At 36.6% G+C, this 24,670-nt stretch overlaps 1 protein-coding gene and 1 pseudogene across 8 annotated transcripts in view; one reads left to right on the top strand and one right to left on the bottom strand.

Moving 5' to 3' along the window:
• PCCA (propionyl-CoA carboxylase subunit alpha) overlaps positions 1-24,670 on the bottom strand; it is a 416,667-nt gene that overhangs the window by 71,759 nt on the left and 320,238 nt on the right. For all 8 annotated transcript variants that reach the window (XR_011428069.1, XM_023621782.2, XM_070240419.1 and 5 more), the window contains one exon: positions 889-942. Coding sequence is in view for 7 of the 8 variants with exons in the window: in XM_023621782.2 (XP_023477550.1) it covers positions 889-942 (54 nt within the window). In the remaining variant the exon portion in view is untranslated. The remainder of the gene's footprint in view (positions 1-888; positions 943-24,670) is intronic.
• LOC102150081 (large ribosomal subunit protein uL29m pseudogene) lies at positions 1,433-2,014 on the top strand (annotated as a pseudogene).

The following is a 24,670-nucleotide window of genomic DNA, read 5'->3' as shown; positions in this document are numbered from 1 at the left end:
CATAAATTTCTTTTCACCAGATAGAGTTAAATAATTTTGAAAATGATAACTAATATTAGTGAGAGTACAAAGTGGTATTATAATATATGATGAATGGTGTTCTAAAGAGATAGGAACAAATTGGCAACATGTAACTAAGCCATGAAGTTATTCATGGTTTTGACTCTATTTAGAAGGAAATATAACTTACAAATTTTTGAAAATATATAAGTGTGAGAATAATTCAAAACATCAAAAAAGCAAAACACATGGCATTGTTCATTAGAACACCATTAGTAATGGCAAAAAGTTAGGGGTAACTTAAAAATCCAATAGTTGGAACTTATGGATAAGTAAAATATGTCACCTCTACTCATCAGAATGTTAAATATAGCTCCATTAAAATGATGCTTATAAATATTTTATAGCAATATGGGAAACGATTAATAGGCTTTTAAGAGAAAAAAATCAAGACACAAAATTATAATTCAATTTCATTAGAAATGTGGACTTGAAAGGACCTAATAGAGAAAACTAGAAGGAAAAGTTGAGCAAAAAACACCCATTGAGGCCACTATTTTCAAAAGCATCTTTATATAATACGTTCTTATTTTTATTATAAAAACAGGGAGAAAACCTCCAGTAGAAAAAAGCACTTAAAGTACTCAACAAACTGCAAATAATTTTAAAAACTATTTTCTCTCTAAAAAGAAATAGCAAAAGTTATTCTATCATGGAAACTTCACTAATACATTAAAGAACCCATTTCGTTATACCAAGACATCTCATTTAACAGCAAACTAGAACCACGATGAAGCCAGGTTCAAACACATGGGCTAAAACTAGTTGAACACTTTTTTTCTCAGTAAATTAAGAGAATATACAAAGTAATAATTCTTTCATACTTACCACCGTACCAAGAAACTGAATGCTCATGGTTCCACCTGCTTCTCGAGAAAGACACTGGAAAAAAAAGAAGTGTAAAATGAATTTGCAATCACACAAAAACATGTATATGAATGTTCATAGCAGCATTATTCTTAATAGCCAAATAACCCAAATGTCCATCAAGTGATAAACGGATAAACAAAAATACAGTATTTTTATACAATGGAATATTATTTGACCATAAAAAATGAAGCACTAATACATGCTACAACAGAAGTTAGTCACAAAAGATCACATATTACGTGATTCCAGTTAACATGAAATGTCCAGAATAGACACATCCACAGAAGCAGGAAGCAGACTGAACAGTTTCGACATTCTTTGCAGAGACTCTCAGCTGCTCTGAAGACTTTCAGGTCAAAAATAATTGCTCAGGCCCCGGGTAGCACAAGTTGCAGGTTTTCTCTTAGTTTGTTGCCCAAGATTACAACAGATGTTACAACTTTTCACTAATCTAGATTACTTTATATCATTTTGTTAAGGAAAAGACTGGAAGACTTTTCTGATGACCCAAAGAAGTAGGGGGAAGAAAAAGTGAAACTTGTAGCTTCACGAATCTGTCAGCAATTAAGGAACAAAAGTAAGGAAGAAATACATAAACTTTGGTATGCCCTACTAAAGGAAGAAACATGCTCCGAACTCTAGAGCAGGAGGCCAAGTGGCAGAGATTGCCAATGCCAAGTTAGAAAAGTTAGAATGGTTAGAAAAGGTAGCAGGTTCCATGGAGGCATTAAAGTTGTCCAGGAAAGAGAAGATATCCCAAGGCTTCTTCAGACTGCTCAAGAGAAAGCTAGATCTGGTGATAAGAGACATCTTCGGACAATTCATCTGGCACAGGTTCAAGAAGTGGCCTGTCCTTGATACCTAAGTAGGAGATACAGTAGGAAACGATCCTTTGCAATGCCCTATGCAGAATATTTTGTCAGAGTGAGACTTGAGAAGGAAGCCCACATTGAGGCAAGGAAGAAAAGTTTAGAGAAAAAGAAAAAAATTTCTTCAGGAATAGTTTCCACACCTTTCTGAAGCCCACAGAACTCTTAATTTACTATTTTGTTTTTCTTGGATAATAGTCTACAAACAAAAGTAAATGGATGTTAAGTGGTTTATAAAGAAATTGTTTTCAGTAATAAATTTTTAAATAAAATTTATTTAATAAATTATTTAATAAAAATTTAATAAATTTTTTAAATAGTTAATGACTATTTACTTCTCAGTTGGTCTAAGTACTAACATGCCATGCTAACTCTGGAAGCAGTCATGCTTCTACCAGACTTTTAAAAAAATCAGGCATAAAGTACAAATTAAATTCCCATTTTAATAACAAAAGAAGGATGGAAGGTTGGTTGTTGATTGGTGATTGCCTGGGGGAGGAGGGTTGGGAGGAAACAGGGCACGACTGCTAATTAGGATGCAGGTTCTTTTCGGGGTGTGAAAATGTTCTACAGTTGATTGTGGTGATGATTGCATAACTCTGTGAAGAAACTACAAGACACTCAGTTGTACACTTTGGGTAAACTGTATGGTGTATGAATTATATCTCAATAAAGTTGTTATAAAAAATGAGTTCATATTTGTTTAAGACAACAATGAGAACACTACAATTCTTCTATGTTCAGAGAGTAATAAAAAAAGAAATAACCTCTATGTTATGCATTTATTTGTAAATAAAATAAGTTCAAAGTGAATATGATATTATTTATGCGTATCTTACTTGTTTGAATTTTAGTTTACTAAAAATGGATAACTAAATAGTACATTGGAAGTAAATTACACTTTTTCCAGATAATTCCCATCAGTAAAATTACTCTATTTATCCTAACCTGTTCTTCAAAATTCTTCCTTTCGTGTGCTAATCAGAGAGGATCCAGTGGCTTCAAAGACTATACAAACATATAAAGCAGTTCTAACTAAGTAGCTATGAATTTTTTTAAAGTTCCCAGATGTAGCCCCAGAGGGAGTATTAGTGACCCTCACACAACTGTCTGTCATGAACTATTATGGAAGTAGCCTAATTTTACTCCTTTTAAAAAGGGGAGGTTTACCAACTCCCATCTTTATGACCACTAAAGTCATAGAATCCAGAGTAAACCTTCAGAATCCAGGTTGAGCCCCTGATTCCTTGATTGAGGGAGGTTAGATCAATAAGAAGGAAAATGGTTTAATATACAACGATACCAAAATGTTTACCCCTACCCGAAAATACTGCCAAGTGACTTGACACAATAGTAATCTGACTAGCATACTCCAGGTGGTGTGGTACAGTATAGAAAACTCAAAAACGGTATTTTTATCCATTAATTTCACTGTTAAGAATTTATCCCAAGGAAAAAAGTCATGAGTAGGCAGAAGAATACAGCTACAAAAATGTCATCACAGTGTCGTTTATAGAATCTAAAAATTTCAAGCAAACTAAATGATAAAACAAACTGGTTAAATAAATTATGGTATATCCATGCAGCCATTTAACAATTTCAGAGACATGAAAAATGTTATAGTATATTTCCAAGTGCAAAAAGAAAAAACAAAACAGTATATTCAGAATAACTCTTATTAAAAAATTCTGTATGTTATAAATAAAATTCTAATACACATAACGCACATAAAACAGTTAACTGTTATTCCCGGGTGGAAGATATTAGTTGACCTCTCTTTTCGGCTTAGCTGTTATTCCTATTCTTCTATATGGACATGTATAACTTAATAAACGCAAAAAAGAAATAATACAGAATAGAATAAAATAGATTCTTTCCCTCAGTGCTCTACGGGATTAGAATTGAGTCTTGCATCCCAGGTTCTGATACTGGCACTTCTACTTTAGTCATCCATCTAACCATCCAGCCATCTATCCATCACTATGTATTGACCACTGATAGCTGAATTAAGATCCACCCTCCAGGAGACTAAAGGAAAGAACAGAATTCAAAATAAACTATAATTCAATATGACGAATCCATAGTACAAAATGTACAAAGTATTATAGGATAAGAGGCCAGACCAGCTAAATGCCCAGAAAGGTTAAGGAAGACTTGCAGAGAGACATTAGAGACGGGTATTAAAAATTCTCCAAAAGGGAAGCAAAAGAGAAACTTTTGATCTGATGGGACAGTTTATGCAAATTCCAGATGAAGAAAAAGCATGGTGAGTTTAAGGAATAGTGAGTAGTTCAGCACAGCCAGAGATAGGTCTGGGTGACGGAGGGAAGAGGCAAGAAAGGAAACTGAAAAGGAATTCCAGAGCCAGGTCACATCTTGCACAGAGAGAGTTCATACTTTACAAAGTTCTTATACTTAAACTGGGGAGTAACATGTTTATGTTTCAGAAAGATTGATGGTCTGAGGTAAGGCTGAGGATATACAGGAACAGAAGAGGCACTGGCCTGTGAGCCAAGGAAAATGCTATTGCAATCACTCAGGTAGGAGGACTCAAGGGCTAGGCAAACACAACAGTACAACTAAGCCTGATTCATTCACAGAAACTTAGAATTTGGAGGGCAAACAGAACTGAAAGTCTAAATTTTATTTCACTTAGGAAGAAACTAAAGTTATAGGAATGTAAAAAGTAACTTGCCTACATTGCAGTGGGAGAATAAGAACCCCAAACCAAGCATTTTGACTGTGCAGGATGGAATATCTCTACAATGTCTTAGACTACATCGTCAATTAGATGATGAGTTCTTTAAGGACAAGGACCATTTCTTGCACTACCTCCTTAATCTCAACAACATACAAGTCAGTGGCTGCAGAAATGGAAACATAAGATCAATCTTCACCAAGAATTCTGAAGTTTTTCCATACTATGAAATATAAGAGTGACCCATATATCTCTCAATCTTCAATTGTCTAGCAGAAGTTTTAGTTGGTGAAAATTAGAGGTGTAATTGTCAAGAAATTAGTGAAAGGAGTGGTGTAGAATGATTAAGATTGTGGATAGGCAGTCCAATAACATGCTGACTTTGATACTGCTGAGGTCTTAAGAGTAGTGAGGAAAACACTCAGTTAAAGCATGCCCATACTACCAGACCAGGACTCATCCTAGTGGTGGTTCAATGGTCCTTCCTTGGAAGCCTGTGGCAGAAAAGAAGAGCCACAGGGTCTAGTCATAGTTATCAGTATAGTCAGTAAATTAATCACCTTGATAATACAGCACAGATTCAACCATAACAGTTCTTCAGAATGAGAAATTATCTGATCGAAAAGTGTGGCCACTAGATTCTGAGAAGATGGCAATGGTGGCATAGTTTCTGAATCTTCACCAGAAACATGAAAAGGCCTAGTAGCAACAAACATCCCTAGCACCCCAACTGTTGTCTACAAATACCATTTCCACTCAAAGAAATCAAGGCTTCTGGGGAAAATAGCTGATCCCAGGTCTGGGGCAGAAGTGAGGCTGCTACAACTTGTCATATCAGAAAGTAAAGGAGCTATCAAAGACTGGGGTCATGTCAAAAAGACTCAAGAGCCAACGTGAAGAAACTCTTTCTGGCCAAAGATGGGACAATTTGACCATCAATAAGGATGATAACTGCAATGAATTAAAGCATATCAAGTATGTTTAAACCCATGAGTTCAAAATGGATACCGAAAAACAAAAACAAAATACCCTAATTTAGTCACTTTTGGAGAATGATAGGAAACCAACTCTTTATTTTGAGAACTAATAAGTAAAAGGAAGCCAGCCCTGGTGGTCTAATGGTTAAGATTCAGTGCTCTCACCACTGCAGGCCAGGTGTGTTTCCTGGTCAGGGAACCACACTACCCGTCTGTAGGTTGCCATACTGTGGCAGCTGCGTGCTGCTGTGATGCTGAAAGCTATGCCACCAGTATTTCAAATACCAGCAGGGCCACCCATGTTAGGCAGGTTTCAGCAGAGCCTCCACACTAGACAGACGATGACAAAGGATCAGACCACACACCTCCGAAAAAACTGGCCATGAAAACCCTGTGAATAGCAGTGGAGCATTGTCTGATATAGCGCCAGAAGGTGAGAGGATGGCACAAAAACACTGGGCAGGGTTCTGCTCTGCTGCACACAGTCGCTGGGAGGTGAAATCCATTCAACAGCACTAACAAGTAAAAAGAAAGGAACAAGCATTCATTTATTTCCTATGAAAACTGTACTCCTGGGTAACCCAAGAAGTAGTTGAAGCGGAATTTCTCTTTAAAGAATTATTCCAGGTAGTAAATGAAGAAAGAAAGGCAAAAAGAGAACATCATCATTTTGTAAACCTTAATGAATTTGTTGACCTAAGCTTGAGCATCAACAGAGAGAGGACCAGACAGCATGTGCCTGTTATTGGAGGCATACCAGGTCACTTATGATTTGTCATGCCAGAGACAGAGGCATCTGAATCTGATTATAGAAGACAGAGGCGAGAGAATATGCTAAACTACACCACTGGGATGCAATCAGCTAAATCCTGGCAATGGAAAACTCTACAGGACAAACAATCCAGTTCCTTCCACAAATAAAATGCAAAGAATAAAAAAAATCCATAGACATTTCCCTCAAGCTGCTTACTACCCCATTTATTTTTCTCCTTTAAAGCAAGACTCCTTGAAAAGTTGTCTATCTTCATGGTCTCCATTTTGTCACTTTTCATTCTCTTTAGAACCCACTGTCATCTGGCTTTTGTGCCCACTAATCATCCGCAATCATTCTTGTCAAGGTCACCTACCATTTCTATCTTGCCTTACCTATCCATCAGTTTTGTCCTCATCGTATTCAGGAACACTATAACTGGCTTCCGGGATACCTCACCTCCTGGTTGTTCTCCTACCTCCTTGGCAGCTTTTTCCTAGCCTCTTTTGCTGGCTTCACCTCTTCATTCAATTCTAACTACTGGCTGGCCCCAGGACCCAGTCCTCAGCTCTCTTCTCTTTTCCATCCACATTCTTCCTCTGTGTGATCTCATCTATGGTTCCCCTCTAATCCTCTGATACCCACTTAAAAAAAAATCAACTTCATTGAAGCATAATGTATGCAAAAACAACTGCATTCCATTTAAAGTATAGAATTCAATGACTTTTTGACAGTTGTAAAAAATCACCACTGCAATCAAGACACAGAACATTTCTACCACCTCCAAAGGTTCTGCCTGGCTTTCACGGTCCAACCTCGGTCCCTGCCTCCAGGCAAGCACTAATCTGCCGTCTAACAAATGAGCTCATTTTTCCCCAAATGGACATTCAGTTGTCCCAGCACCACTTGTTTAAGAGAATTTCCCATTGAATACAAAAATCAACTGACCATCCACATCTGGATCTATTTCTAGACTCTATTCTGTTCTCCTGAACCACCTGCCTATTTACCAATACCACACTGTCTTGATACTGCTCTTTCAGTTAGTCTTGAAATCAGTTTTTGTATTTCTTTTTAAAAATTATCTTGGCTCTTATGATTTTCAACTAACAAAAAAAAATTTTTTAGTGGTAAAATGCATGACATAAAATTTACCATTTTAACCATTTTTAAGTATAGAGTTCAGTAGTTTTAAGTATATTTATGCCGTCGTGAAACAGATCCCTAGAACTTTTTCATTTTGCAAATCTGAAACTCTATATTCATTAAACAAAAACTTCCCTTTGCTCCTTCCCCCTAGATCCTGGTAACCACCATTCTACTTTCTGTCTTTATGAATTTGACTCTTTAGATATCTCATTTAAGTGGATTCACACAGTATTTGTCTTTTTGTGTCTGGCTTATTTCACTTAGCGTAATCCTCAAGGTTCATCTATGTTGTAGCATGTGACAAGATTTCTTTCCTTTTTAAGGCTGAATAATATTCCATTGTATGTATAGACCACATTTTGTTTATCTATTCATCCACTGTAGATATTTGGGTTGTTTCCACCTCTTGGCTATTGTGAATAATGCTGCAGTGAACATGGGCAGCAAATATGTCTTCAAGACCCTGCTTTCAGTTCTTTTATATATATATCTAGAACTGGGATTGCTGGATCATATGCTAGCACTATTTTTAATTTTTTGAGCAATTCCCATACTGTTTTCCAGTTGCACCACTTTACAATTCTACCAACAGTGCAAAAGGTTCCAATTTCTCCATGGCTCACCAACACTTATTATTTTCTGTTTTTTCGGTAGTAGCCATTCTAATGGATGTGAGGTAATATCTCATTGCAGTTTTGATTTGCACTTTTCTCATGATTAGTGGTGTTGAGCATCTCTTCATATGCTTGTCACCCATTTGTATGCGACTGTTGGAGAAATGTCTATTCAAATCCTTTGTCCATGTTTTGTTTTTTTTTTTTTTTGCTGAGGAAGTTTCACCCTAAGCTAACATCTGCTGCCAATCTTCCTCTTTTTTGTATGTGAGCCGCCACCACAGTATGGCTACTGACAAACAAGTGGTGTAGGTCCGTGCCCAGGAACTGAACCTGGGCTGCTGAAGCAGAGCATACCAAACTTAACCACTAGGCCACTGGGGCTGGCCCCCTTTTTCCATTTTTTAATCAGGTTTGTTTTTTTGTTGTGAAGTTGAAAGAGTTCTTTATATAATTTAGATATTAACCCCTTATCAGATATATGATTTGCAAATGTTTTTTCCCATTTCATAGGCCGTCTTTTCACTCTGTTGATTATGTCCTTTGATGCACAAAAGTTTTGAGGGCTGAGGCAGTTCCATTTGTCTCTGTTTGTTTTTGTTGCCTATGATTTTGGTGTTATAGTCAAGAAACCATTGCTAAGTCCAATGTTAAGAAGTTTTTGCCTATATTTTCTTCTAGGAGTTTTATAATTTTAGGTCTGACATTTAGGTATTTAATTCATTTTTTGTTAATTTTTGTACATGGTATAAGTTAAAGGTCTGATTTCATTCTTTTTTATGTGGCAGATCCATGCTTTTAGAGAAAATATACATGCTTATGGCTATGAAATTTATGTTTTCAACTCCCATTTGTCCTCTGAGTTCAAGACTCATATAGTCAATTGTTAACTGGAGATCAACACTTTGATATCTAATGCATGTATTTAACCTATCAAGTCCAAACAGAATTCTTGATTGGCCCCCAAATTCTGCTCCTCCTCTATCACACCTATCTCAGTAAATAATTTCCATCATTCACTCCATTGCTCACTCAATTCTTTAACTTTCTTCACACCCAGTATCTAATCCATCTGTCAATCTTTTCTGTCTTCCCTCCCAAATATATGTCAAATTAGTTCACTTCTTACCATCCCCACTGCTACCATCTTAGCCTAAGCAAAGGTTGGCCAACTCTTTTTGTAAAGGGTCATACAGTAAACATGTTAGGCTCTGTGAGCCCAGTGGCAAAACTGAGGATATTATGTAGCTACTTATATAACAAGAGAGAAAACTTTTTACGTTTTTGTTTTACAACATTCAAAATACAATAATAAAGCACAACTTTTTTATAATACTAATACTAATAAGGAGAATGGAATTCTTTTATTTAGGGACAAAATTCTGTTTAATTGGTGCTCAAAGTTAGTGTTCCCTATCACCAAAATCAGTTGCAAATATGCATCTGTTAATGCTGATCTGTAATAAGATTTTATGCATTTCACCTTTGAAACTATCTTTTTCCACAGACAGATACTGCCAAATACCAACATCAATCCACAGGCATATGCTTGTAGTTGAGCATATTCGTTGCTTGGAAGGCATTTATAGAATTTTCTTAGATTCTTCTCTTGATATTTGCCTTTAGCCTAAAATTATATTGCAGTTTAATCACTCTTAATTGGAGGTTAGGTGGAAGATCCTCAATTGTATAGTTAAATGGATTTTAAAATATAGAAATTTCCAGGGCCGGCCCAGTGGCGTAGTGGTTAAGTTTGCGTGCTCTGCTTCGGCGGCCCAGTGTTCACAGGTTCAGATCCTGGCGCAGACCTGCACACCACTCATCAAGCCATGCTGGGGCAGCGTCCCACAGACAAAATAGAGAAAGACTGCCACAGATGTTAGCTCAACGACAATCTTCCTCGAGCAAAAAGAGGAAGAGTGGCAACAGATGTTAGCTCTTCCTCACCACAAAAAAAAAAAAAGAAAGAAAACAAAAGAAATTTCCTTTGCTCTTGCATTGAGGTCTGAAAAATGCTGCTAAAACTGCATTTTGCTTCTTGTTTTAATCTGACAGCCTGGGAAGTGGGAAAAGCAGCCTGACACTACTTGTGATTCAAATGTTAGTTGTTGTTAAAACCCCCACACTGTAAATTTTGCATGTAAGCAGTGTTTCGTCTTGCAATTTTAGGTTGAATGCATTAAGGACCATTTTCACGTCTGAGGCATAAGCTAATTTTCAAAGCCGTTCAATAAAGTGGTTAAAGGCAGTTCTTCTTGTTCAGAAAAACTTCAATCTTTGTGCTAAGCTCAAAAAAATCACAATAAACTTTACTACTGCTAAGTCTGTGGTATATATAACTGCTGTGTGATAGGGAAAGTTGGGGCATTAAGCTTCTACTTATAACAAAAATTCCACACACAGCCACAGACAGATCGAAACAAATGAACATGGTTATTTCCAGTAAGACTGTATTTACGAACACTGAAACGTGAATCTCATATACCTCTCACGTGTCATGAAATATTATTCTCCTTTCAATTTTTTTCAACCATTTAAAAATGTACCAACCCCTCAACTTGTGAGCCGTAGAAAAGAGGCAGTGGGCTGGCTTTGGCCGACTCCTGGTCTAAGCCATCAGCACCTCTCACCTGGAGGACTGCAGTGGTCAGATAAAGGATTTCCCTGCCTCCACCACTGGCCCCTGTGGTCTGACCTCCTCACAGCAGGGATTTTAAATCACATCATATAATTCTTCTATTCAAATCCCACAAAAGCTTCATAGTAGGAATTCATTAAAAACCAAACTCCTTGGCCTACAAGGACCCGAAGTGATCTGGTCCCTGCCTATCTTTTACACTCTCTTAACTATGCTCAAGCCAGCCTTGGAGGTCTAGTGGTTAACATTCGGTGCTCTCACTGCTGCAGCCCAGGTTGGTTTCCCAGTCAGGGAACCACACCACCCCTCTGCTCTTGTTATAGTCTGGCAGCTGCCTGTTGCTGCGATGCTGAAAGCTCTGCCACCTGAATTTCAAATAGCAGCAGGGTCACCCACGATGGACAAGTTTCAGCAGAGCTTCCAGACTAAGACACACCAGGAAGAAGGACCTGATCAACCACTTTCAAAAAATTGGCCATGAAAACACTTTGAATAGCAGCGGAGCATTGTCTGATAACAGCTTCAGAAGGTGAGAAGGATGGTGCAAAAAGACTGGGCAGGTCTCTGCTCTGCTGTACACAGGGTCACTAGGAGGATCGACTTGATGGCACTAACAACAACAAAAAACCATACGCAAGACATTGGCCTGCCCTCTAGCCTCAACACTAACCAAGCTTGTTCCTGTCTCGGGTCTTTGTACTTGCCATTCCTTCTACTTGGGACTTTCTTCAAAAAGAAGAAATTTCACATGGCTGCCCCCTTCTCCTCATAAGTCTCAACTCAATTCAGAGATGATTTCCTAGCCACCCTAGGTAAAGCTACTTCCTCTAGGTACTTCCCATGAGTTACCCTGTTTTAAAGTCTTTATTGACCTTCTCAGTACCCAAATTACCTTATTTATGTGTTTACATGTTTGGTACCTACATCCTCCTGCTGCAATCTAAGTCTTGGTCAATTCTGTATCTCCAGAATCTAGAATACCACTTAGGTCATATTTGGCATTACCTTCTATGTAAGAGACATTAAAAAAAATATAATAGTTTCTTTTCTTTACCCTACAAGGGTTAGGCTGATTCCCAGGCAAATAGAAGTATTTCTGCAATATGTGAAATGGAAATAGGTTTAAAAATTTAAATTTTCACATTAAAAACATTTAAATTGTATTGATGAATATGTAAACCATAAATATAAGTACCAATAAGTTGCCCTTAACTTTGCATTCAATTTAAAGCAGGTTTTATGATTACACACATTATGACTATCAGCTTTTTTATCCCCAGCACACTACCACAATCTATATACTTGCATAGAAAGCAAAGCAAAGAAAAGAAGGGAAAAGAAAAGAAGTGCCCAAACCTGACATCTCAGCAATAAGGATTGATGTAATGAAAATAGAGAAATAAAATTCCATTCAAAATTGGAATTTACCTCTATACAGGAAACTGGAATATACACTTTCCCCACCTTCTAGGATTAAGACAATTAAGTTTTAGAATCCACGAAGAACAAAGTACTTGATGCCTACAAGGAGTCTGAGGCATGCCAAAACAACCATGAACCGACCACTTGATAAACTAACAACAAAATGTAAAATAAAGTAAAAATTAAGATTTGTACTTTCATAAAATATATTCCATACTTATTAAAATATTTCCTCCAAAAATTTTACCCCTTTTCCTATTTAAGTGGCACTTCATAACCAGATAAAAAGTTCCTTCTATTATTTTGATAGTTTGCTCCAACATTTACAAAAAATACTCCTTTTTGTCTTTAAAGAAAAGAATATTTAAGAAGTAAGATTGTTAACAAAATGATTTCAACATTTGTTAGAATCAAATTCATATGAAATTAGCAAGGTTGCTCACTCAAAAAAAGTAAAAACATTCACAAAATAATAAATCAAATGTTCCCAAAATGTCTTCCTAGGATAATAAAACCAGAAGCAATTTCACCTTCAAAAGTAATCTCACTGAACAGTAAGAGGAAGAAATAGTAATAGTTTTCTTTTTCCCCTCACTGATTTCCAACTTGATAATCTGTTTCAAAGGCCATTACTATGGGATTTGTCTTATCGGTCTTCAGTGCAGCTGCTTGTATTATTTTCCACGTTTGCTACAATCAGTGTTTATACTGTTCAAAATTCTCTTCTTTTTGGCAGTTACTAAAATACAATTTTCTAGTTAATAGATAGTAGAGGAGAAAAAAGGATGTGTGTGCATGGGGGGCGGTCAGAAAGACATTTTCCCATTATATTAAATTTTTAAGAGCAACACCAAATCATAAAACATATGCCACTAGAGACAAGAAAACTGCTAAGCTTCTAGGACTGCATAACAAAAGCAGGTAGACTTGCATCAAAATTAATATTTTAAATTATAGTTGTAAATACATTCCAGCTGTTAAATTGTGATTAAACTTTTTGAAGCACGGTGAAAGGAGTTATTTCTGTTCCACCGGTAGGCTTGTTTCTGAGATGTGTAACTGTAATTGATGTTTTCAGGAATGTGAAAGGAGATGGTTAATAATTATTCTTTCATTTCCTACTTCTTTAGGAAAAAATACCAACCTCTACTTATCCTAAGTTATACATTTATATATCCTATACATCCTAAATAGACGGTTTCATAATACATTTGATGACTCTGGAGTAATCACACGCATACAGTACAAATAACAGCTAATTACTTCTAAGGAGGTGGCGGTGGGGAGAAACATCTAAAAACATGGAAAACATTTATTTGGGAACAAAAACATAAGACGGTTATTTCCAAATCTACTTTTTTTTGTATTAGCAAAGTATAAGGGAAAATGTAAGCAACTTCATTTAATTTTTTATTAAAATATTTACTTTAGCATGCATACACATTTATTAGGATGAAAGTTAAAGTTTGTTCTCAGAATTTGTGGGAATTATTTTAATCTAAAAAACAAAAAAAGAAAATAACTTATTTTTAACTTCTCTTTCCCAAGTGGTGTGAAAATCAATTCATTTTCTTCAAAAACAGAAAATTAAGGTTAAATTCTAAAAACCTACTCAAATTCTGTGTGGACAAGCATTTGCAAATATATCACAGGTAGTCATTCAATCCGCAAACACAATAACATCTATCATATTTATGTGCTTGTATAGTATTCTATATTACACAGGCCCACTGAGCATTTTAAGTTATCATGTTATATAATCTATTTAACACTGCAATCAATTCACAAGTAATTCATTTAATCTGGTATTCTGTAGTAAATAACATGAGATTCATGTGACAACTATTCCAAATTTGTCTGCTTTAACATAGAAAATTAGTTCCACTTAGTTGAATATCAATGACCTATTCAATGTAGAACGCAATAGAGCTGCAATCAGCTTTGTACTGTTATTTATAATAAATTTATCTTCTTTTGAAAATATTTAAGCAAGAATCTGAGAAATAAAAAGAAAAAAGCCTTCAAAGGTATACCATGAATAGCTTCACACCACAAAAATGCAGAAATTGTTAGACCTTAGCAGGATCTCAAGATATTTTCAAAAGTATTTAGCTACTCTTCAGGCCTGTAGACAACCTGCTGTGAGCAGGTGGATAGAAGAAATCATGCCACACAAAGAAACAGGCCAATGGCAGTCAGTCGGCTCTGCTTGCAAATGTTCAAACAACGTGACTACACAACATGAAAATCTAGTCTGTAAAATACTAACAAGAAACAACATATTAAGTCCCAGCAGACAAATGACGTTATAAGAAATGGAAAACTACTCGAGCTGTTCAAAGTAAAACTGAAGAGCCTCTGTCAAGATTTTAAAAATTACTTAACAGGAATACAGTATAGTCAGAGTAATAAAAACAAGTTCTATTCATCCAGCATGTCCACACTATGAAAGTGCTGGGGTGTATGAGGAAAAAGAGAGTGAGCTCAACACATATAGAACACAGCAAATCCTTTGTTTTGCTTCAACACTTTAATTATATGCTACAGGCAGGAAATCATTCCACTTTTTAAAAATAGTTCTAACTTTTGTTAAGCTTCTAAATTAAAATGTATAAAGTTTGTCAACTAGATGATAAATTCATCTTCTGTTTAAAAAATCAATTTAATTTATCTGTTCCTAATTTTACATGACAAAAACCAAAACCGTGGTTGACACATGGGAGAGCACTTAGAAAAATACTATGTGTTTTTTCCTTCTATAAGCAATCTCTGATTTACAAAAGGTTTTGCTTGTGAGCTGTCTCACCCAATAACCCCTAGCCACACATGGCTATTGAGAACTTGAAATGTGACCAGCGCAATTGAGAAACTAAATTTTCTATTTAATTTAATTGTTATTAATTAACATTTAAATTCAAATACAGAAGTAGTGTAATACATTTTTCCTGTTAAACACAACTTCATTATTTTGGTAGGTATTTTATTTTAATTGTCCCATTTTTTTAAGATATTACTGTTGCATTGTTACATGCACGTCAGGAGTGTATGTCATTTCTGGCATCACAGTAATAATTTTTTTATATTGTTTCATGTTAAAATGCTAACATCTTGGATATATTGGGTTAAATTAAGTGAATTAGTAAAATTAATTTCACTTATTCTTACTTTCTTCATGTAGCTACTAAGAAACTTAACACTGCATATATGGTTCATATTAGATTTCTAGTGGACAATGCTGTTTCATTCCACAACATTTTAAATTGGTAATTTGGAAATCAGAATACACCTTTCTACAAAAGAATGAGAAAGGATTGTTAGGTTCTCAGATCATACAATTGAGGCCTATTTAATAAACATCATTACTGATGGACTCTACATTTGCAATCAAAATAGTAGAAAAATACTGGTATATACCCTACATAAAGAAAATAAATATGAAATATTATCATTTTATTTTCCTTGAATAATGATATTTAAGGAAAACTTGGTTTAATTATTAAATGAAGAAAGATTAAAAATTACAAAGTTATAAAGAAGACCTTTAAGTATCTTCAAGAGTTTTCAATGTTAGTATTCCCAGTTCTTTGTTATAAACTATTTCATTTTAACATATACGACCTCCTCCTCCTCCTTTCAGATAGATGCAACACTAACTTTATATTTAAAGTTATCAACAATGGTTACAATTTTTGTCCAAGAGTATGATTTTCTTGAGGTCAGAAGACAACTTAAAGCAGCCAGACGGCTACCCTGGAGTAAGAGGTAGTGTGAAGCAGGCTTCACTGAGCAACGAGTAATTAGTGACACCAGGTGAGAGAGAGCGGAACAACGTGTGCACAACTGCTGAGAAAGAGGAAATCAGGAATAGCCTGAGGTGGACCTTTTTCTATACCTATCAATACCTATCAATAGGTGGTACTATTAGCCTTAAACAGCTCAAGTGCTACCCAGAGCAAATGAAGGTAAATAGGAAAGATTGGAAAGAAGCATGCTTGACAGGCAAGATACTTCTGTGGGCGGGTCCTCGGGAGCCCTCTTGTTTCTCTTTGCTCTCACAGAAACTACAGTGATTCTGTATCTGCAGAGATCAATCAGCTGTTCTACTTAATAGAGTATGGATTCTGCAAATGTTAGAAGGTCGGGAATGGAAAAGAATTGATAAAATGGCTGAGAAGGCTACCTTATGAACATAGCTTTTCTGATGAAGGCTTAGAAGAAATAAAATCTAAATCTTAAAATGAAGGTATTGATAAGACAGATTTACTCCTGAAATTACAAAATGCAGGATGACTATCCATTCATTCACCCACTATTCATCCATCCATTCAGTTATTGGGCCTTTACATGTGCCAGGAACTCAGCAAGGCAGTGAGAATTCAAGATCAAATCAAAACTGAAACAGGTAATTTAGATCAATTAAAGGAAGTTAGGAACGCATGAAATTTATTATCTAAATGATGGTACATGCCAAAATACAATTTATTTTTAAAGAGATTAATGGATAATATCAAGCTTATAAGGTTTACTAATGAAAACCGGGAAAGTGAATAATGTGATCTGATTGGATTTGATTGGATGAATAGGGAGCTAATTCCGAAAGCAAAGGTATGCTTCCTCTCCAACTACTTCACGATCTAGTGAGATAAAGACGTTAACCACTATTTTAAATGTAGTCACAGAGATTCAGCAATAAAAATAAGTATGTGCTAAGTACCCACATATCCTTAAAATGTTAGACTATGCTACCTAGCAGGACATGCTAAGAAAGTGTAAAATCAGCAATTGCCTATCTCCCACCTCAACAGAATACGAAAGAAGTTAAAAATTCATCAGAAGAGGTTGAATCATTGAGCTAAGAATTCGAGGTTGGACACTTAAACTAAGTGAAAGGGACTTCATGAGAATCACATGGTTTCCCATGTGGCTCCTGGATTTTAAGGGACACCTAGAGAAGGATCAGCAATCCTTTTGGTGACACAACAAGAAGAAAAGAGTTTGCTAAGGCAAGGATTTATAACTATCTCTTGTGGCCCAGATGGGGATTGTGCAGAAGAGCTCCAGGCTGGGTCACCACGAGAGAGCTCCCCAACAGGAACATCAGGAGGGATGGGAATCTAGAGGCTGAAGCCAACTGGAAAAGACAGAGCACACAGTAAGGGTTCTGCAGAAAAGGTGTTCTCCCAAATTCACAAAATTGTCCCAAAAGACACTAGCCAACGTTGGACACTTGCCATGCCTGAAAAGAATGAATGCCAGCTGACATCTGCCCAGGTCACCCTAGTTCTTCCTGCCGTGAACCTCTTGTCTTTGCCCCAAACTGCAACTCTCGAGAGACTGCAGATAGCAGGTAAGAAGTGGGAGAGGATTTAAAGCAAGAAAGAAGAAAGCACCACTCTCAGCTTCTCTATGAAAATTTCTTGGTCTGAGGTGGAACTGAGTTCAGGAGAGATTTTACCAGTTTTGACATTATAATGAACTAGACTTTTAAACACAGCCTCTTCCAAATAGAATACTGCTTGCTTATTACCTGGTAATAACTATACAGATTGCGCGAATTATACCTGATTTTATGCAGGGGAGGAAAGAAGTTGAGAGAATGGGTTTTAGAAACTCATTTGTAAGAAAGCTGCTTCTATTTGTACTAAAAAAAGTTCCATTTACCAGTGAACTGGTTACACAGTAAAACAGACAAAGGAAGGGCAAGTATTGGGAAGTACTCTGAGTAACTTTCTCAATAACTATCTAAATAAAGCCTGTTCCACAATGAGATACCACTTCATACCCATTAGGATAGCTATGATAAAACAACAACAATCAGAAAATAACAAGTGTTGGTAAAAATGTGGAGAAATCGGAACACTTGTGCATTGCAGGTAGAATGTAAAATGGTGCAGCTGCTGTGGAAAGTAGTTCTTGAAAAAATTAAACACAGGATTACTACATGATCCAGCAATTCCACTTCTGTGTATATAACCCAAAGAATTGAAAGCAGGGACTCAAAAAGATATTTGTACACACATGTTCACAGCAGCATTATTCACAATAGCCAAAAGGTAGAAACAATCTAAATGTCCATCAACAAATGAATGGGTAAACAAATTGTGGTATATCCACAAAATGGAATATTATTCAGCCTTAAAAAGGAAGGAAATTCTGACCCATGCTACAATATGGATAAATCTTACAGACATTACGCTAAGTGAAATAAGCCAGTCACAAAATGACAAATACTCTATGATTCCACTTATATGCGGTACCTAGACTAGGTACCTAGTCAAATTCATACAGTGACAGAGCAGAATGGTGGTTGCCAGGGGCTATGGAGAGGGGGAGAGGAGTGTTAGTGTTTAATGGAATCAGAGTTTCAGTTTGGGATGATAAAGGAGTTCTAAAGTGGTGATGGTTGCACAGTAATGTGAATGTACTTAATGCCACTGAACTATATACATCTAAATGTGGTTAAAATGGTAAATATTATGTTATGTATATTTTACCATAATTAAAGAAAATCCAATTAAGTTTACAAAATAGTGTTGAAAAAAGAAAAACCTAATAAAAGAACAATAGCCCTAATCTCAAACTGGCACAGAATTCTGAACTTCTATCATATTTCTCCTGCTTTTAGAAACTGATAGATGATTGGTGGCTTAGTTTGTAAAAGCACAGAATGTAGGGATCACTTTTAAAACCTTGCCTTTAAGGAGACAGCCACCTGATGATGACAGGTAAGCCTGATAAAAGCTCATTAAAAAAACGAAAAGACAGAGCCAGCCCTGATGGCCTGGTGCTTAAAGTCTGACACGCTCTGCTTCGGTGGCCCAGGTCCAGTTCCCAGGCACAGAACCACGCCACTCGTCTGTCAGTAACCATGCTGTGGTGGTGGCTCACATAGAAGAACCAGAAAGACTCACAACAAAATCATACATCTATGTACTGGGGCTTTGGGGAGAAAAAAAAAAAAAAACGGTCAAAGCAGGGGACCAGTGTTTGCTGGATACAGGATTTTGCCGTCCTTATGGTACCCACTGCTGCATAGAACACTCAACAAATTGTCTCAAGTTCTCATCACCCACGTCTTTCAACCCAACCCCCTTTTTTCTTTACACTGCCAGCACCCTACTTTAGGATCTCTTACCTCAGGAGTGAAGTAATATGGTTATCTCCTAGAGGAAGTCCTTCCTACCTCCCCCTTCAATCCCTTAACCTCTCTTCTATTGTGAAGGCACATTAACCTTCCACAACAGCATTTTGATGGACATTATTTTCCTCTGTAACAACGTTTCAACAATATCTCCACTGTTGATTGAAAAGCACAGCCTCTTTAACCTTCTGTTCATAACTTGGCTCCTCCAATCTATTTCCCCACACTTAGCTTGCATTACTACCCTACCTCAATGCTTCCCAATCCATCTCCCATTTTATGAACATACTTTTCTAAGGTGTGTCTCAAATATCATCTGATGCCCTGAGCCTGCAACACATGCACAGACACAGACACAGACACACACACCCTTTTAAAGTGGCTAAAGATTCCCTAGAGACAAATGGAAAATGAAAGGGAGTGACTGACAGAGAGCTTGTAGCTTGTGAAGGTAAATATAGTGACCAGAATTTCATATTAAAGGAAAAATCACTTTTTTGTTTATCATTAATTGAGAAACACTTCATAAACACAACAAATCTTCTAAAGAATTCTAAGGTTGGAAAGGGTGAGGAGGCAGCAAGCTGGTAAGGGAGAGAAACACATGACTACAGGTAGTGCTGGCACAACTGGTCATCCATATTTTAAAAAGTAAAGGCGGATCTTAACTCACCCCGTACACAGAAATCAATCCCAGGTGGATTAAGGATTTAAATGTGAAAAGCAGAACTTAAAAGGTTTGGAAGAAAAATATAGGTAAGTATCTTTACTCATGAGCTTGGCAGTAGAAGAGGATTGTTAGGCAAATACAAAACACACAAACCATGAAGGAAAAGATTGAAAATTCTGATAGTAAATCTCTGATTTAAAACTTCACTTTCTAACTTAGAAAGGTAAAAATATAAGCTACAGACTGGAAGTTATTTGTAACACATATAACTAACAAAGAATCAGGATCCACAAAATATGAACAACTTTCATGAATTAAGAAAAAAAGACAATTTAATTTTAAAAATGGGCAAACGCCATGAACAAGCATCTTGAGAAGAGAAAACAGGACTGTCAATAAACATATTTTTTGAATGCTCATTGTCATTATTAATCAGAGAAATATACATTAAAACCACAAAGAGATACCATTTAAATCTACCAGTCAGGAAAAACTTAAGTAGTCTGGATACCAAGCGTCCACTAGGATGTGAAACAAAATGTTCACGGTGCAGATGCCTGTGTTCAAATTCTGGCTCTTCCATTTACTAGGAGAATGCCTTGGGCAAGCAATTTAGCCTCTACAGGGCTGTTTACCCAACTGCAAAATGAGGGATAACATTAGTACATACTTTATTGGACTGCTGTGAAGATTAAATAAATTAATACAAAGAAGTGCTTAGAAGAGTCAGTGCCTGACATCATAAGTATACGATAAGCTTAGCTTATCATTCATATTATTAATATCATCATCATCACTATTGGTAGGCATGTAAATTGGTACAGGCACAGAGGGAAGACCTTCTGGCATTACCAAGTAGGATTAAGGATGCATGGTCCCTACAACCCAGCCATTCCACTGGCATATTCCTTGGAGAAACTGTCATTTCAAGAAGAAACATATAAAACTAGAAGAACGTTCGTAGAAGCATTATTTGTGTAACAAAACAAATAAGAAAAATGTCTAAAAGAGGAAGAATACATAAATTGTGGCATATTAATATGACATTAACATGTATAATGAAAATAAACTAAGGCTGCATGCATCTCACTAACATAAGACTGGAGGAAAAAGCAGCACACAGAAGCATAGGGAGTACGGTGATGTTTACATAAAGTTCAAAAACAGGAATCGCTAAATAATGTATTGTTTACAATTTTATTCTATATGTAAATATCCCTGAAGAAAAGGAAGAGAGTGATAAATTTAAAAATCGGGATGGTGGTTACCTCTAGGGCAGGAGGAAGGAAGATGTTAATCAAGGGGGAGCACAAAGTCAATAGTATTGGTAATGATTCCCTTTTTAATCTAGATGGTGGGTAAACAGGTTCACTGTGTTATTCTTTAGCAGTTATAAGATTAGTAAGCATTACTTTGTGTATACAAAATAGTTAATAATAAAAAGTTTTAATCTATTTACAAAAATCCAGAAAAAAAAGAACAGCAGTTACTGCTGTAAAATCATTTGAAAAATACCTGTGGTAATATCCATCCAACAGTTCTCCTCTGAACTTACCATAAACAAGGACAAGAGAAATACAAACAGATACATAGTAATATTTTCATAGCTATTTGCTTGGAAGTAGTGAGCTGAACATCTTGGGCAATGCAGCCCAGGAAGTCAGCATAGAGAAAAGAGTTAAGAATAAATCTTGAAGATGTGCCGATGCTAACAGGCAGGTGGAAAAGAAACCAACAAAGAACCCTGTGAGGCTACCAGTTATTTCCTCCTGTTGTTCTTCCAAATTCCTCCATCACACAGTGCCATTCATCCTGATTGTTACTATTTTCCAGGCAAAATGACTTGCTACTTCCTTTTCTGTAACACCTCCTAACTTCTCTCTTTGCCTCCAGTCTCACCCTTCTTCAATCCATTCTACGATGTAAACCCCAACTGTGTTCACATCATCACTTTCTTGGTTAAAACTCTTCCATGGGTCCCCATTGGCTTAAGGATAAAGCAGAGCCCATAATATGTAACTGACAAAGCTACCAATGACTTGGCTCCTACTTACCTTAATTTTGCTCATCACTCCCAACATAGTCTGTTTACAAAGGTTTAATGCAGTGGTTCTCATACTGTGGCCCCTGGACCTACAGCATCATTATTATGTAGGGGAGGAAGACATTTCCTCTTCCCAAATGGGGGTTCGTCTGGCCGGAGAACGAATTAAATTCACATGAGACAGAATAGCAAGAGAAAATTAAACAAAGCTTTATGAGGAACCATCTCCCGGGTCCTTTCTTCCCAAAGGAAGAAAGGGCACCGAAGAAGTGGGGTGCACAGAGTGGTTATATACCCCCAAACAGGGTGTTTCACATGTGATTGAAATGTCCCTCCCACAATAGTCACAAGATTGCCCTGTCTGCACAGTGCTTGATGGACACAGTCTGCTATCTTGGTGGGCGTAGCAGGAGGCAAGTCTATCGTCTGGAGCTGGGCGGTCACAGGTGAGCGCAGCAACCAGTTCCTAGCCTAAGGAAAGATGCTTAATCCTTAAAGAAATACCAACGTTGGGAGGGGGAGGGAAGTGAGTTACGGGAGGTTACCAGACTAGCACAATAAAATGCACATTTTAAGTCCTTGCCTTTGGTATTGATTAAGAGTTTCTAGAGAGAAGGTCATCTCCTTTCTTCTTCCTGGTACAGAGAGGGAGGCACCTTTTACAGATAGAGACTTACCTTACAAATGTAAGTGTCCTAACAAAGGGCAAGTTCCATTCCTCAGAGCCTCCTTCCCTGTCCCAGTTTATCAAAAGCAATCAGCCTCAAATAATCCTGATGCCAAAGAGATATATCTTGGGGTGGCCAATTTCAGGTCCCCACAGTACCTGGAAACTTATTAGAAATACACACCTTGCCCAGACCTACTAAATCAGAGTAAACTCTGCAGGCAGGTGCGACAATCTGAGTTTCAACAAGTCTTTTAGTTGATTCTGAAGCACATTAAAGTTTGAGCATCACTGGTTTATGAGTATGAATGAGAGGTAAATTACTAACTGAAGAACCCTGATGGGGAAAATAGAAAAGTCCTAGATAGCACTGTGGTTAGAAGCACACACTCTGAGTCACACTGCCAGGCTTCAAATTTCTGCTCAGCTTCTTCCTGGCTTTGAAATCACAGGGAAATCACTTAGCTTGCCTCAGCATAGTGCAACGCTTGCTTAACAACACGGATCCCACAGCAAGACTGCTTGGATTTAAATACTGGCTCCACCTCCTATTAGCTGGGTGACCTTGAACAAGTCACTTACTTTCTCTGGGCCTCCGCTGCCTCATTTACAATAGCATAAATAATAGTACCTACTTCATACAGTTGTTGTGAAGATGAAATGCGAAGAAGCTGTGCTTACAACTATACCTGCCACGCAGTAAGCACTATGTGTTATTTATTCTTATCATGTTATTAATTTCACAAGGATCATAGTATATTCTGGAGATAAAAAGAGTCAACACTGAAAGCTACTTCCCATAGAAAATAAATAAAATTAATCTGTTCTGGTAAGGAAAAACTTTGCTCACCTTTTTTAAAGTAAATGACTTTTCTTTTCCAGTATACCATTTACCTCTCTGAAAGAGGTCATTTCCTTCCAACGAGAGAGCACTTAACTGGAAGCAATGACCTCCTCTAAAGAGCCAAGGGTCTGCCTTGAGGGGTCATTTATTTCACATTAATTTTTTTCTTTTTTAAGCAAAGAACTTGCAAGAATTAAAAGGGATTTATTGAACATTATCCCTATGCTAGGAAAAATATTTCTACGGATTATTCTAAGTATATTATTTAGAATACACAAATATATTAATATAAATATATATACAAATATATTCTAAGATATCCAATGTTAATTTAGCTAGAAACTCCACGTGTAAAAGTGCCATTAAGACATCTATGTGCACAGTCATTGAGGAGGACTCTGAAAATATGATGATAGAAAGATTTGGATAGTAGGACTTCGTATCTCTCTCTACTCAGAACTGAGAGGTCATACTATCTCCTCCTGACCAAAACACACGAATGCCTGAGCCACAGCACATTCAATGCAGAGTATATTCTATTGAGCATAAACAAGTGTGACATAACCCATTTTTGAAGACATAATAAATGGATCTAAGTGATGTGAAATTAGGCACTGATATTTTTTCCATCGGTCTCAAAGTGTTTCACTTCATTAGAATATGAAAGAAAATATGAGAGAAAAAATATACTGGAACAAGTCACAAAACCAAAGTCAAAATACAGAACTCATTACAGAGAGTTCAATATTTCTTAGAAACCCAGAGATAATATACCAATTGAACCTGGCTTGGAAATTAGTTTAGTCATCAAATATTTACTGGGGGTGTCTTGAATCCTCTGACCCACAGTCTCTAATAGAAGTATATATGAATCTAGTTTAGAGTAATCTTTATCTGCGATTCTCTTGATTATTCTAGGTTTTAAAAATCAGTTTCCTGCATAAAATCCAATTAAGGGAATGCAAGAAACATTTTCCTAAAAAAGAAAAAAGAACAAGCATTTAATGCTATGGGGGGGGGGGGTTATGATTTTTATTTGCATGTGATAGCCACACGTTCCACGGTATTTTTTATTTTTTTTTTCTGGAGCCTTAAACCTCAACTATAAGTGCGGTGAAGGAATTTTGGCAGAATCTCTTTTCATAGCTGTCTACTTTAAAATGTAGGTCACTGATCACAAAGAACTTTCAGGCAACTCTGGATTTCAAGGCATCTCCTCGATGCAAGACATTTTATATGGTGGGGGAAGAAAGGTT

This window comes from Equus caballus, chromosome 17 (genome assembly GCF_041296265.1).
Source record: "Equus caballus isolate H_3958 breed thoroughbred chromosome 17, TB-T2T, whole genome shotgun sequence".
Lineage (NCBI taxonomy): Eukaryota > Metazoa > Chordata > Mammalia > Perissodactyla > Equidae > Equus > Equus caballus.
This window is presented reverse-complemented; position numbering and strand designations above follow the sequence as displayed.